Raw genomic sequence first — 16,531 nt, 5'->3', positions numbered from 1 at the left:
TCTGTGGGCCTAATCCTTTGGTGTGAGTGAAGTGAGCCAGATGTGTTGGTGGGCTTAATTTGACGGCTGGAAATAATAGGCCATTCGTGCTTCTTCGTGGGTCCAATTCGCTAACGTACAATGGATGCGCCTAATTCATTTGTGGACCAAATTTAGGAGCATTAATTCGTTGGGTTTAATTTATTCGTGGGCTTTGGTAGGACGTAATTATTCCATGTGGTTCGGTAGACCGAATTAATTTGTACATTTTTTTCGGCCGAATTCGTGATTTGATTTGATTGTGGACGAGATAATGTTTCTCCGTCTGATCCGTATGCTTTTCGTTTAAAATAATCAAGCGGATTAATTAACAGCTTAAACTGGCCTTTCACAGAGGTCTCATCAAATGGATGAATACATCATTTGTTCTTCAGAGCAGTTGGAGAATACCCTTTTCATACTAATAAATTCAAGAATTACGTTCAGATCTTTTCGCTCATACTTATGCATGTGAGTAGAATTTTAAATTTAAATCTAAAGTTAATTTTGATTTTTTTCATAATGGTTTATTTTCTAGTTTTTATTTTTAAATCGGTAAGAACATGTATATACAAATTTCTTCCACAAATCAAATTTAAAAAGTTTCGTTTATGTTTATGAAAAGCAAAATATTAAGAAGCTTGGTGCTAAGAAGCTCAGAAACTGTATCACCAAGTTCAACGGGAGGAGTGAATGAATTACCAACTTCAGCCGAGAAAACGATGGGCTTGAATCTGCAGTTGACGGGCTGTAGGTAGGCTCAATTATTTCTTGGTCCGAATACGTTAACGAGAATCGAGTGGGCCTAGTTCAGTTATGGGCTAAATTTGTTGAGTATAGCTAGCTGAGCCAAATTCACATATGGGCTGGATTTGTTGAAGCGAATTACCTGGGCCAAATCTATCCATACGTTGAAGCGAATTCCCTTATGGACAGAAAGGGAAAAGTATACCGAAGGTCCCTCATCTTATCACCGAGTTACAAAATCATCTTTGAACCGAAAAACCAGATATAACACGTCCTTCAACTTTCAAAACCGGTGCAAACGAGGTCCCTGGGTGGTTTTGTCCCCGGTTTTAGCTGATGTAGCACATACGTGGCTCCTTTGACTAAGTCATCGTCCTATATGGCATTGACGTGGCGCGCACATGGAAAAAAGATCTGAAAAAGAATAAAATGCCAGGACACCCGGCCCAACAAACCGCGCGATGACGAGTCCAGCGGAACCCCGAATCCCCAGCCCTCACCAAAACCTCGCTGAGCAACCAGCCGTTGCCGTCGTTGGAGGAGGAGGTAGTGAGGAAGATGTCGTTCCATGCGCGGGATATGTACAAGAAGGTGCTGCGCTGTAGGGGCGGCAAGGGAAAGCTGCCGACGGAGCTGATGGGGTTGGTGAAGAACATGTTGCCTGATAGCAAGGTCATCATGGCCAGGGCCAAGCGCGGCATCTACGCCGGCCGCCACATCCATTTCGGCAAGAAGGTCTCCAAGGACGGCGGGAACAAGTCATCTCCCCATTCGGTGGTGTAACCTTTTTTTTTTCTTCTTTCCCGTCGGATCTATGCGAGTAGAGATGGTAAGGTTTAGTTGTTCGTGGAATGGGATAAATATGTATGATGCAATTAGGTACTTTGAACCCTGATTTGATTTGGTGGTTTGGATTGGACTATTGGGACTTAGGAGTGATCTAGGAGAGAAAGATTGCATTTCTCAAATTATTAGTGCTTTCTTTTCCACTATTTTGGGTTGTTTGCATCTGTAATTGGTTGCTCTGGGTAAACTAGGCATGGGCGCGCGGCGGCCTACTTCCGCATCGCAGCCACCACCGCCGCCTCGTCTTTGGCCACCGGGCCTCCTCCTCTCCCATCTCATCCCCGCGACCTCCCCCCATCCGTCGGCTGGTTGCCTAGAGGAGAAAAGTGAGAGAGAGAGGAAGGGAGGGGTGAAGCCGTGGCATCATGACATGTGGGTCCCACGCTGACTCGGCTGCCACGTTAGAAAAAACCGAGTCAAAACCACCGAAGGACCTAAAGTGAACGGTTTTGCAAGTTCATGGATGTCCTATATCTGGTTTTGCGATTTAGAGACGATTTTGTAACTTGGTGAGAAGATGAGAGACCTTGGGTATACTTTTTCCGGACAGAAATCGGCTACCAGGATTAGGTAGGCCGAATTCATTAGCAGGCTGAATTAGTTGGTGCGCATCACATGGGCCGAATGCAGTTCTGGATCGAATTGACTAATGGGCTGAATTCGTTGACGGAAAGGCTGGGCCACATTCGCTGCTCGGAATTCATTAGCGGAAGTTGCGTCGGCCAAATTCGCGCGTGGTAGAAAGTGCTTTGTAGTAGATTGGCAGCCAAGTAAATCATGCATGTAATTAGTCTCATGCTTGTGCGTGCAGATTGGGCAGGGTGGCTAGAAGTTGAGTTCTGCCATGCATGTAGGTGATTAGCGGCCATGTGATTAGTCAAGTCTTGATCACGTGCACGTTTGGAGCAGGTAGTGGTGTAGGCAGTGCTTGCATGCATAGTTAGTTTGCTTTGGATTCCAGTGTGTGGATCAGTTGCAAATGCTCCTGCTCGTGAGGCGCAAGCAAGCACGCCGTCAGAACTTGTGGAGATGCGACCAAGGACGTGAGGCGTCGTGTGCGAAGAAGGTGCTCATCCAGTGGGTGTGCGTGGGTTACAAATAGCTGCTCATTGTAATCGTTTAGAACACAAGAAAACCAAGAGAAAAGGTGCCAAGTTTGCGTGCGGTGCCGCAAAAAATACTCTGTGTGCTTTGATTTGTGTCCACCGTATTTGCGTGAGTTTCTCTGATTTGCAACACTTGGTTCACTCCAAGAACATCCATACTATCAACCTGCACCAAACGCAGGGTAACACAACATCATCACTATGATACAAACAAGAGCACCAACATGGTCAACTCCATGCCGGCATGTCTTCTATAGCAGGCAAGATTAGATCATTGCACTATAAAGAACTAAGTCACACAGACAGACCTCAGAGATGATCAGAAAAAATGATGAACTGAAACACACTGGTTAATTCAGTTCAGTTAAGATTAGTTCTTGTCTCTCACATCAACAGATCAACTCCATCACACAAAGAGATTGAACAACGAGTACCTTCAACCCCGGAGCAGCCGTCGCGGCGGCCCATGACCATGAGCTCGGCGAAGGCTGCGACGACCTCACGGATGAGCTTGGCGATCTCGGCGCGGCGCACGACGAACATGCCGCAGAAGGAGACCAGCTCCCGCGGGGTGGGGGTCACCTCGCGCCACGGCCAGTCCACTATGTGGGACTTGTAGGGGACCGAGGTCTCGATGGTGAGCGCCTCCGTCGCGTCGGAGTCACCGTGGGCGGCCATCACTCATCAGCATCTGGGGCAGCGCCACCACGCGCCCGGCGTGCAGGCGGCGGAGGACGAAGGCCGCGGCCATGGCGGCGCCACGACGCGACCCGATCGGGCGGACCATTGAGGTTTGGAGGTTTTGCGCTGGGGAAAGGCCACCGGCGGTGAAGCCGTCGCTCTGCGACGCGCGAATTTTATCGAACACCTTTCGGCAGCGGTCCGCTCCTCCGACCAGTTGGATCGCGAAAATGATGGACTTGAATCTGCAGTTGATGGGCAGTAGGTACGCTCAATTGTTTCTTGGTCCGAATAGGCTGTGGGCCTAATTGAGTTATGGGCTAAATTAGTCCAGGACAGCTGGCTGGGCCAAACTCACTTATGGGCTGGATTCGTTGAAGCAAAGTACCTGGGCCTAATTGACTAGTAGGCTGAATTAGTTGGTGCGTATTACATGGGCTCAATGCAGTTGTGGATCGAATTTGTGTATAAGAATTAAATGGACCGAATTAACTAATGGGCTGAATTCGTTAACGGCAATCATGCTGGGCCATATTCGCTGCTCTAAATTCATTTAGGGAAATTGAGTCGGGCCCAATTCGCCCGTGCAAAATTCATTTGTGGGCCAATATCCTGGATGGGAATCGTATGGGCCAAATTTACATGTGGCCTGAAATTCACTTGTGGGCGATGTTGGGTTGAATACTGTTGTGGGCAGAATTCGGTCGAATTCAGTAGTGGGCCAAATTCATAGTGCAGCATCAAGTGGTCTAAATTCGGTCCCAAACTTTTGTGGTAACTAGATGGGCTAATTTCGTCTGTGAGTCTAATCCTTTGGTGTGAGTGAAGTGATCCAGATATGCTGGTGGGCTTAATTTGACGGCTGGAAATAATAGGCCTAATTCATTCGTGCTTTTCGTGGGTCCAATTCGCTAACGTACAACAGATGGGCCTAATTCATTTGTGGACCAAATTTAGGGCCATGAATTCTGTGGGTTGAATTTGTTTGTGGGCTTAGGTAGGCCAGAAGTTTTCCGTGGGCCTCCGTAGAATCGAATTAATATGTACATTTTGGTGGGCCGAATTCGTGATTTGATTTATACTGTGGAGGAGATGATGTTTCTGCTCCGTCTGATCCGTATGCTTTTCGTATAAAATAAACAAGCGGATTAACTAGGAGCTTAATGTCTTAAACTAGTCTTTCACAAAGGTCTCATCAAATGGATGAGTACGTCATTTTCTCTTCAGAGCAGTTGGAGAATACCCTTTCCATACTAATAAATTCGAGAGTTACGTTCATATCTTCGCTCATGCATGTAAGTAAAACATTTAAATTTAAAATTTAAATCTGAAGTTAATTTTGAATTTTTACATAATAGTTTATTTTCTAGTTTTTGTTTTTCAATCGCTAAGAACACGTATATAAAAATTTCTTCCACAAATCAAATTTAAATAGTTTCGTTTATTGTTTATGAAAAGCAAAATATTAAGAAGCTTGGTGGTAAGAAGCTCATGAACTGTATTACCAACTTCAGCGGGAGGAGTGAATGATTTACCAATTTCAGCTCTGAAAACGATGGGCTTGAATCTGCAGTTGATGGGCAGTAGGCAGGCTCAATTATTTCTTGGTCCGAATACGTTGACGGGAATTGAGTGGGCCTAATTCAGTTATGGGCTAAATTTGTTGAGTATAGCTAGCTGAGCCAATTTACTTATGGGCTGGATTCGCTGAAGAGAATTAGCTGGGCCAACTTTATTCATACACAGAAATCGGCTACCAGGATTAGATAGGCCGAATTCATTAGTAGGCTTAATTGGTTTGTGCGTATTACATGGGCCGAATGGAGTTGTGGATCGAATCGCTGTATAAGAATTAAGTGGAGCGAATTATAAGAATTAAGTGGAGCGAATTATAAGAATTAAGTGGAGCGAATTAACTAATGGGCTAAATTCATTGACGGAAATCAGGCTAGGCCAAATTCGTACTGCAGCATCAAGTGGGATAAATTCAGCGCTAAACTTTTTATGGTAACTAGATGGGCTAATTCATCCGTGTGCCTAATCCTTTGGTATGAATGAATTGAGCCAAATTTATTGGTGGGCCTAATTCGTCGGATTGAAAATAATAGGCCTAATTCATTCGTTCTTTTTTGTAGGTCCAATTCGCTGACGTATAATGGATGGGCCTAATTCATTTGTGGGCTAAATTTTGGGGCATGAATTGGTGGGTTGAATTTGTTCGTAGACTTATGTAGGCCGAATTTTTTTTCGTGGTCCTCGGTTGACCGAATTAATTCGTACTTTGTGGCCGAATTCGTGATTTGATTTGAGCGTGGAGATATTTTGTTTCTGCCTCATCTGATCCGTATGACTTTTGTTTAAAATAAACGAGTGGGTTAATTAACAGTTTAAACTAGCCTTTCACAAAGGTAACATCAATGGATGAATACGTCATTTTGTGGTTGTTGGCGCTGAAAATAACAATCAACGGTCACACACGTAGGCATGTGAATCAATCTTAGACCATTCCAGTGCAGGACCTAATTCTTAGAAATACTGAGCATGCCAGTCAGTTTGATCCTGTACTGACAAGATATAACATAGCAAATAGTTAACCCCGAAATCGCTATCGACCAGATAGCCGATACCGTTCCAGGACCCTAGCCGATAGACTAGTCGATCGGCTTTACAGGAATTTCGTGATAACAGTTATAAATGTGCCCAATCGGCTAAGTCAGAAGCAGGATAAATACTAGATAAGCCAACCGGCAAATTAATCTTAAAAGATCGAACCCAACCGAGACAGTCTTAAGATTAACCGGCCGATCAGACCACCCCAATATTTATCATCCGCTAAATTGTTAGCCGATGCAAGGCTAAGCATGGAATTTATACAATAAACTGGAACGCCGTACTAATTATTCGTACAAAACAATAACAACCAACAGCATATGTGCCTAATCCAGACCTAGAAGATCGAACTTAATCGAGACAATACAGATCTAAGCATAGCCACGTACAGCATCAGACGAATATTGTGGTCTACAAATAATTAGATAGCAGAATAGCGTAATCCATCAACTAATTCATAAAACTCAACCGATCGGACAGATTCCTACGAACAGATTATACTGAACATACATAGATCAAACCTAACCGAGACAGTATGCAGTTTAGTACAATATACCCATAGAAACATGAAGACCGACAGGTTTAACCAACTAATCAACAGATTACTCAAGGTAATACCGGCTACAACTCCGGCGATAAGCCTCTACGAACTCTCAATTCAATCTAACAATATGAATATAATAAACCAGATTGATCGTACCGAACCGAGGTAAAACCAGGCCGATTAGAACAATACCGTCAGATTGAGAATAAGAACTCATAGAGACTTGAACGAGCGCTAAAACTACTTTAAATCAACGCAGACCAAAAGTAATAATAGAACTCAGCCCGCCGATCAACCAAGCAGAAGATCGGACTTAACCGAGACAGTTCTGTCTTAGTTGATCGACGGGTTTTAACGAACTAGAACTTACATTGCGAAGCTGACAAACTCCGCACCGAAAGCTCAAGCAAGTTGAAGGTTTGAGGCGATGCGCCAAGTTATATTGATCTGGAGGTAATTTACAATGACCCGGACACTTCTATTTATAGCCCCGGGAAATAACTAACCGGATAAGAATCCGCTACTATCTAACTTTACATTATTCGGACTCTAATTAAACAACAGAATCCTAAACAAACTTCAAGATAAATCCTAATTAATCTTACACGGACTCACAGTTAAACACCTAACTTATCCCCAGGCTTTGGACCCAATCGGATTCCCATCCTTGTCCGATTTGGATTCTATCGGCTGTAATCCCTTTGCGTCCAGCTTCCTGTCTCTAGCCGATCCGAGTCTTCCCATCCGATTCAGTCTTCAACCGTGTTTCAATCAATAACGTCCATTTGCCAAAATCTGGTGTTAACAGTGGTATCGTTCTTCAGAGCAGTTGGAGAATACTTCCTTTCATACTATTAAATTCGAGAATTACGTCATCATCTTTTCCCATATGCTTATGCACGTAGGCCAAAGTTTTAATTTTAATTTTAGTTTGAAATTGAAATTAAAATTTTTAATGAGGTAACGATTTAATAAGCAACGTGTACTTACGTACTCTTTCTCGTATTAAATTTAAATAGTTTCGTTTAGATATACTATATAAATAGAAAATGATGGTATATCATAGTAACTCTTAAAAATACTCTTTCGTTTATCGTTTATATTTATGAAAAGCAAAATGAATAGGGTGCTACATATCTCCTTGGATTGCAAACCGAGACACGACATCTTTCGAACATTATTAATAAAATCCGCTTTGGCCGGATGCAGAGGCCACAGAGCCGGAGCGAGGCGAGCAGTTGACATTAGAGATAACGATGACGCAGACGTTAAAAAAAAAGAAATCGCTTTTCCCAAACAAATCCGGACGGTTTATATTACTTTTTTTCCGGTGGCATTTCACTGCACTCCATCTTGAATTATTTATGTCACAAGCTCGCCGCCCACAACTGGACACCAGCTTGGTTGCCTTGTTGGCTCCGTGCAGTGGAATATGCTTTGTTTTGGGCACGGATGATGGGCGTGAAACAGCAGCCAACAACAGGTCACGGGATGAGCATGCGCGAATGACTGAAGTGCCCCCTGCCCCCACCCTAGGGGAGTGGATTCTCTACCATTTCATATTAGTGATAGAGAATGAACAGTGTATCATTACTTGATAAATCTTAGCCCTCCTTTTTAAGATAAACGGCTACGGATCAATATGCTATATTTATATGCTACAGTATAAAATAGTAAATATATTATTATTTTTAAGCTATCGTGCATATACTATAGTACTTTGTCTTTCTCTCTACTCTTTTACTGTGCTGGCCTACAATTGCTAAGCAATTAGCAATGGCAGGTGATCGAATCCTCACCCTAGGAGGAGCTGGTGAGGTACTTCAAGAATCAAAACCACGTCCATGCATGGATGGACCAGCTAGCAGTGTATTTTACCTTTAGGCTCACGTAAAATATAATTGCATGGGAAGAACTAAGTTCGTGTTTTTTTATTATTTTCTAGACTTTTCTGGCTTTGGCATGTACGTCTACTAAACGATGCATTTTATATGAAAAAGTTTCTACGTCATCTTAAATTTCTAAAATATATCTTCAACCTTTCGATAATCAATTATATTGTTTATACCATTAAATAGTTATAAAAAATCAAAAAATATTTTATCTTTTAGCAACAAATAGAACATATGTCTTCTTTCGTTTGCTTTTTCTCATATTTTTTTCTTTCTCAACTCTGTAGTAGTTAATTTCATCATTTATAACATTAAATATTTATCAAAAGAATAGAAAATGTTTCATCTTTCATCAAAACATAGCACATTTGCCTTCTTCCTTAGCTTTTTCTCGGATTTATTTTTTATTTTAACTCTATAGTAGTTAATTCTATCGTTTATATGATAAATAATTATGATAAAAACATCAGAAAAATCTGTTATTATCTATTTTTCAACAATGTGTCGATAAATATTAGCATGGGTTATTGAACAAAGGCTTGTGAGTAGTGATATGAAAATGACCGACATCGGTCATCGCGGTGAAATTTACTTCTCGGATCATATAATAATTTAGAATTATTTGACTCTTTTTACTTATTAAAAAATAAACTAAACATTTCGCTGGTCTGTTTGTAGAGCTTACCCTTTTGGCCATGTCAGTGGAGAATTCGATTATGCTAATTGTATTTTTATGACAGAGAACTTATATAATAGTACGTGACCACGTCAATCTCACTTTCCATAAAGTTCCTATCTTTTACCACCAGAGTCAAAATTATCATGCATATGGATGTTTTTGATGTATATTAACCAGCCGTGTTAATTTACAAAGTTGTGATTCTTTTGATTTTACAAACTATTTCTTTTCAGCAGCATTTGCTTAGTAGTGTATAAAACTAGCACTTGTGAAAAAAAGAAGGTAGTATAAGCGATCAATAACCAACAAGGGTCATTAGTTGTAGTTCACATCAATGTCAGATGCAAGGTAGTTGGAAGGAAGAAAAACTAGAAGATGGAGCATATATATAAATTATCTAGATTAATATGGATGCTAATGAATCTAGACATATATATAAGTTATACATTCATCAATTAATGAATTTAGACAAGACTAAAAAGTCTTACAATATGAAATAGAGTCAGTATAATATAAGGTGTTGATCGTTTGGCTTCTCGAAGAGAAAAAGAAAACGACATATTTACTAACGATAAATAATTTGTGAATAAATTTTTTATATATGTATTTTTATCGATCTAAAAGCAAAAGCTGCAAAATACGATCAAAAGCCCTAAAATAAAGTTTAAATTTTAAGTTACAAATTTAAAATTTGACTTATAAGTATAAACGGAAGCGGAAGATGAACGGTAAGATAAGGCACAAACTCACACTACAGAGGAGATGGTTATTTGCTCACTAAGAGTTCAGCACCGCTACGTTCCACTACGTCGAGACATCTGCATCTGTGTTGTGTTAGGTGGATTCAATTGTTGAGACACCAGATCAGCAATGGTGACTGGGCTGAATTGGAATGTATAGAAAAATTATACAAAAGACAAATTGAAGAGAGAGATGGTGTCATCTTTGTGTAGGGATATGAGTGGGCTATAATAGCATAAAACAAAATTTTCTACCATGTAAACCAGAAATCATATCAGTAGTATATCATAAATTGTTACCATATGGCGCACTGTTGAAGCATCTAGGCCCGCCGTTAATTTTGGTAATTAATGACAAACGCTAATTATGAACTAACCATTATATGTAAGATACATGTTTCAGTTTAGATTCACTCATGTGTGTCTATAGATGATTATTGATGGATTAAACTTGATGGCGCAAAGCAAAATGGAAGGAGTCGGTAAAACTAGTGTTTAAGTTTTAAATTGATCGAGGTGAAGGGGTGATCAAATTTTCCTAGTTCATCTTTAGCTTTACCGTACTATTAAAAGGGTAATGACCTAGCAAAGAGATGATTTTAATTGCCACATTAGGTCATTTGCATAAACACTTTAAACATATTTTCATTCTTGCAAAACTCATTGGAGTCGGCCAGACCTAGGTCGGTCAGACCGTGGGATGTAGGGCGGTCTGACCGCAGGCCAACGGACGGTCTGACCGGCCACCTTGTGGCGGTCTAACCGGCCAATTGGGCCGGTCTGACCTCTGGTGCCCGGGCGGTCTGACCAGCCCCCTGTTGGTCGATTTTTGGCCCCTCGGGTTAGCCGATACAGAGCCGACAGAGATGTAGTCGGTCAGACCGAGCTGATGGCGGTCTGACCAAGCAGAGGTCGGTCTAACCGTCCGCTCAACCCCAGTCTGACCGTCCAGGCCCCTGACATCATCGTCAAAGCTCCAACGGCTAGTTTTTTAGCCGTTGCATAGTAGCACGATCTAACTGGCCACATACCTCGGTCAGACCGCAGTATATAGAATTGGGGCATTTCGACCTCAACAGCTAGAATTTGTTGGTGGGGGTATAAACACCCCCCCCACCAACAGCAAGGGAGCTCTCTTGGCAGCCATTTTAATTGCTCACACCTCTTGCATCTCTCTCACACTCATTTGGGCTTAGGGTTCATCCATTTAGTGTGTTTGAGGGAGTTCTAAACAAGAGTCAAGTGCATTGCTTCATTGTAGAGCTACTGTGGCACTTGATCATCTCCACACCGAGTCATCGCTCGTTACTCTTGGAGGTTGCCGCATCCTAGATGGCTTGAGGAGAAGTTGCCCGGTGATCTCTCCAAGAAGTTGTGGAAGAGGCCCGATGCCGGCTTGTGAGTGGCTCGGTGTTCGCCATCTCCGGCGTGGAGGAAGAACAACCCTAGTGATCGAGGCTTGGGTAGTCCTCTCCTTGGGCTGGCTCCCGTTTTGCCCACCCCTTGACAAAGGGGGCGTGCGGTGGCTTTATGGTTAAGCGATGGAGTTGGGCTCGCCTCAACGGTAAGTAGGAAACCGGCGAGTTTCCGAACCTCGGTGAAAAATTGCTTGTCTCATTGTCTCTCTTACTTGCCACATTTACATTTGTGCAATTTACATTCCTAGAAATATACTTATGATCATTTCACCCTAGGATTGCAAAGCTAGACTTAGAAAGTGTGATTTACTTTCCTAGTGATATAATTGAGCCCCTATCACCCTATGATTGCAAAACATAACCTAGTCACTTGTTTAGTCTTGCTCCCCACCAAGCCTAGCAACTTAGGTTAGTTTTAATTAGAGGTGATTTAATTTTAATCGCCTATTCACCCCCCTCTAGTCGACATCTTGATCCTACAACTGTGCAGCGGAAGAAGGTACTAAATAGCCAAAGTAGTGTCGGTGATCTGATGCGAGTCGATGTAGAGAAAACAGTTGATTGTTGCAACTCGATCTTTTCTTCCATGCGCATGCACCTTAGGATGCAGATTTGCCGATCAGCACCGCGACATGGCGATGCCTCTTCTGGTACCACACGTACAGGAAAGTAACGTCGTGCGCAGATGTGCTAGCATCCACGCGCGGCTAGGGTTTTGGCTCGGGAAGAGAACTGGAGGACGACTAGGGTTTTCATACGAAAACCAACCTCCTTGCCTCTGTATATTTATAAGACACGAAAGTAGACCTCCAAGGCCCGTACGAGTCCTACTCAGATCTGTATCCAAACTAAGCTCATATTGGATCAGTATCCAAATCTCATATTCTAGCCCATTAAGTGTATCACCCATAGGTTCACAAATATTTGGTTGTAACCCCAAAACTACTTTTCGATTCACATGCCAATAGCGGATTATATGTGCCATTCTTTCAATAGCTTAATCATTCTCTCGATCCTGTAATAGATTACTTAACTTGTGATTGACTCCTCAATCACCTTTGACATGGCCATGCACTTTCATAATCTATAACATCGAGGGACTCAGAGATATCTCTCCAAAGAATGGGTAAATTCTATCTTGATTACTCACATCCCACTACATGTTTGATGATAAGTCTGAAGACTACTTTTATAACTACCCAGTCATAATGTAGCGTTTAGTAGTTCCTAAGCAATCCATTACACATGTTGAGAGCCATGATAATCTCAAGTCAAATGATTATACATCAACATTTAGTAAGAACACTGATGGCACATCGTATATAACTCTCGCGTGTCTCACGTTGGATCTGTCTAACATCATGTTCTCCAACATGTGTTCACATGATCGATTTGGTATCACCATAACATGATCCATGAGACATGATCATTAATCAATACATGTGTTGATCTTTTAATCACATTTGTTCCATATGTGATATTTAATCAGGGAACATTTGATGAAATGGTAACTTACAGCATAAAGAGTCTCATAAACAAATCACATATTCGTTAATCAATAATGAGTTATCTAAGAACCATGTATGATAAATATATAAAACATAATATGTGGTACAACCATTTCTATGATTGCCTCTAGGACATATTAGTACCACTTGAAAAATATATCGAAGGTTTAACTGTTCTGTTTGATAAATGATGAGATTTTACTTTAGAAATATGAAATGATGAACTACTACATAGAAACATTTTTATAAAAATCAACCTTTATTAGTTCAAAAAACGTGTGTATAAAACTAAGAAAAAAATCTAGGAAAAGAATTGAAAAAGGAACGTAGCTAAGACATGGATAAAGGTTGAGAGAGGTATGTGAGCAAGTAGCCACCTCTAGGAAATTCTACATTATAGTCCTACGTAGAAGCGAGGGAATAGGAGAGAGCCAAGCCACCCCTCATATGAGTGGTAACCTAGAGCACATCACATGAGTAGTTACGTTTAGCTTGAAGACGATGTGTGTGTTTACTTATGGATTCTCTAGGCCTTCACCAATATCTCTCGATGTTGTGCGCCCTCCGCCACCTCAAGTTCATCTTCTTACCACAAATCCAAGAAATTTCCCTGCCAATTGCACGGAATCCACCATCTTCATGCCATAAACATCCTCTACGGACCAAATTTGTCCCCCTCACCCAAATTCCATCCCATCCCCTAATCTTGTGCTTAATCCTTGCTAACTCCCATAACTGCTATCGTTACTAGTTGTGGAGTAATGTGATAGTATGTATGTATGTATGTATAGAAATATCTAGTTGCTCCCTCCTTTTCAGAACATAAGACGCAAACACCAAGAACATAAATCAAAACGTATGAATGCATATAATAGTTGGGTGTTTTAATGGTGAAGAATTTAAAATAAATCAAATTTAGATAAGAGGGATGTGTTAGTAAATACATGATTATATATACCCCTATTATGGGACAGTAAGAAAATGTTATCCCTAGTATGTTTGAACAAATAGAGTATTGGAGTGATATGTATTATGCACCACACAGGGTCACATGACACACATATACAAGTGATCATTAAATATTTAAGTGCTATAAATGGATGCGCTCCCATCTTTTGGTTTATGGTTATATACCAAAATTTAAATTTTTAACCTTAAATTATAAGTTGATTTTGCAGTTTTTAATCGAAGTTTATTTTTCAGTATTAGCTTTTAGATCGTTAAGAATATGTATATAATTTTTTTTTATAGATTATTTTTTATTTGTAAATATGTTGCTTGGTTTTTTCATGAAAAAGCCAAACAATCACCCCTGCTGAGTTGGATAGTAAGATAGCAATTTTTTTTCTATACAACTTACTGTAAGCCTTTTGAAATTGACCATGAACTTATACTTATGAAGTCAAAACTGATATAAATTTACGCCCAATTGATGCTCTCTAAAATAAATTGAAAGTAGACTAAATACAAATACTTCGAGTCGCTTAACATTAATAACAATAGTTAAACAACAATTTTGTTTTTATAGGTAGAGTTGTTTAAATTTTCATGAGTAAATAATATTAAACATAAACCGGACAATAATTATCTCAGTTATACATTAAAACCAATACAACAGATATAAAGCTAACCATAGGTTCTCTTTGTTTGATCCAGCACACAAACGGTGGTTGACAAGCTCACAGCTTTCATGGAAAACAATGGGCCAAGGAGCCAAGAACAGCCAAAAGAGACAGCAGAAACGGACGAGGGGCATTTTCGTGATTTCAGTCGATACACTGCCGCTCCAAGCGACCAACCTCACACACTGTGATAAAAGCCACACTCCACCCACCCCTCCCACTCCCTCTCGCACCGTCGCCTTCCACTTTCCCCTCTCCTCTCCGCCGCCGCCGACGCCGCGACCGAGCCCCTCCGACGCCGATGGCCGCCAGCCGCTGGGTCCGACCGGAGGTGAGCTTAGCTAACACCTCCAATTCCTTGTTTGGCTAGCTCTTGAGCTGCTTTTTTGTTTGTTTGTTTGTTTTGCTTACGGCGATGGGGCGCATGCAGGTGTACCCGCTGTTCGCGGCGATGGGCGTGGCCGTCGCCATCTGCGGGATGCAGCTCTTCCGCAACATCACCGGCAACCCCGAAGTCAGGTCTGGATCTGCCTGCGTGTTCGTTTTTGCTTGATCGATTTCTGCGTGAGATGTGTGCGTTTTGCTAGTTGCTGTGTGGAGGAGGGAGGGGAGATGAGATCTGGTGTGGTTTTGGGTTCGTGATTAAGCCTGTCCTGGTAGCTTACCGTCGTCCATTTCTTTATGGTTTTTAGCCTATTACTTGGCGATGAGCGTTGACTTGGTACTCCTGCAGTGGTTGATGTCACAGCTCACAGCGACGTATTTTCTCAGGCGAAAATTTGCTGCCGTCATTTTTTTTTACTGAGCAGGGAGTGGGTTTGTTTTGGTTGGCGAACCTTGACAATTATATGTCCTTTTTTTCGGATTGATTAGTACTCCAGGTTGTTACTTGTTAGTACACAATTAAGAAACCTGCACCCAACCTGGTAGAAGAAGATAAGGGCGAGAGCTTGCCATGTGTCGATTTGCGGCGAACATGTACTGCTCTTTACATGTTTTCTGTGGTGTTTGTTTTCTGGAGGAGCATCGTGATAGTTGGTACGGTATCTTGACTTGAAGAATGTTTTTCTACAGAAATCATGGTGACCAGTTAAATGCCCATGCTTTGCTATGAATCTTATGATGTGTTATCATATTATCTTATATGAAATAGTCACCTTAATTTGAAGAATTTATATGTAGATATCAATCTATATTTAACTGGTTTTTAATATCAAGAAATTTAAGGGCTAAATTGTAAAACAGTAGTGAGGATAGACGTTCACTGCCACCATCATGCATGCATCTTGGGCATGATCCAAGTGTTGCTAACACGGGTAGATGAATTGTGTCTTTGTGGACATGCATGCTAAGCCTGTCTAAATATGAGCTCAAACGTTAGTGCGTTCAACTCGTGACTCTAGGCAGGGTGGTGCTAATCTTTTTCCACTCCAGTCATAATCCAGTTCCATTACCAACCAGGTAGGGCATGATTTACAGTTCTTAATTTTATCGTGCCCTAACCTGGAAACCCGGTGTATTAACCAGTGTGTTGTGTAGTGGATTTTGATGGGTAATGAGCTATTGGGCTTTTAGTGCATGTCAGTTTGATGCAAAGGAAACGCGTATTGTCTTCCATTTCAAAATGATTTTTCATGTCTTTGTAAAGATTGGATGTGCTGATAATTTGGGCTAATGGAAGCTGATGATGATTCTGTTAACAATTAATTGTAAACCTGAAATATAGAATGCTTTGATTTGTAGGGTTAACAAGGTAGGGAGGGCTGCTGGAGTGCTCGAGAACCACGAGGAAGGGAGGCGTTACGCAGAGCATGGGCTAAGAAACTTTGTGCGTGACAAGACCCCTGAGATCATGCCAACTATTAACAAGTTCTTCACTGAGCCAAAGTGAAGGATTTTAGCTGGCTGCTGATTGCTCTGCTATTAGTTACTCTTGCGGATTGATGGATTGTACTCATTTCAAGCATTACATATGTTGTCTCATCCATAAATCGGAGGACATCAAATGCCTCTTGTTGGGAGTACCATATGTGTTTGTGGTCGGTGACTTGACAGATGTTCCAATGCTATTCGTTGATGATTGATGAGTGTTACCTCTACATTGGTTGTTTGATTGTCTA

At 41.4% G+C, this 16,531-nt stretch overlaps 1 protein-coding gene across 1 annotated transcript; it reads left to right on the top strand.

Annotated features, from left to right (window-relative positions):
• Positions 1-14,632: 14,632 nt before the first annotated feature.
• On the top strand, positions 14,633-16,531 carry LOC102707968. Its single transcript, XM_006655900.2, has 3 exons — positions 14,633-14,742; positions 14,842-14,930; positions 16,155-16,531. Exons 1-3 carry the CDS (start codon positions 14,713-14,715, stop codon positions 16,300-16,302), a joined length of 267 nt encoding a protein of 88 aa, XP_006655963.1. The 5' UTR covers positions 14,633-14,712; the 3' UTR covers positions 16,303-16,531.

This window comes from Oryza brachyantha, chromosome 6, assembly GCF_000231095.2.
Source record: "Oryza brachyantha chromosome 6, ObraRS2, whole genome shotgun sequence".
NCBI classification, from domain to species: domain Eukaryota; kingdom Viridiplantae; phylum Streptophyta; class Magnoliopsida; order Poales; family Poaceae; genus Oryza; species Oryza brachyantha.
Note: the sequence above shows the minus strand (reverse complement) of the source record. Positions and strands in the feature narration are given on the sequence as shown.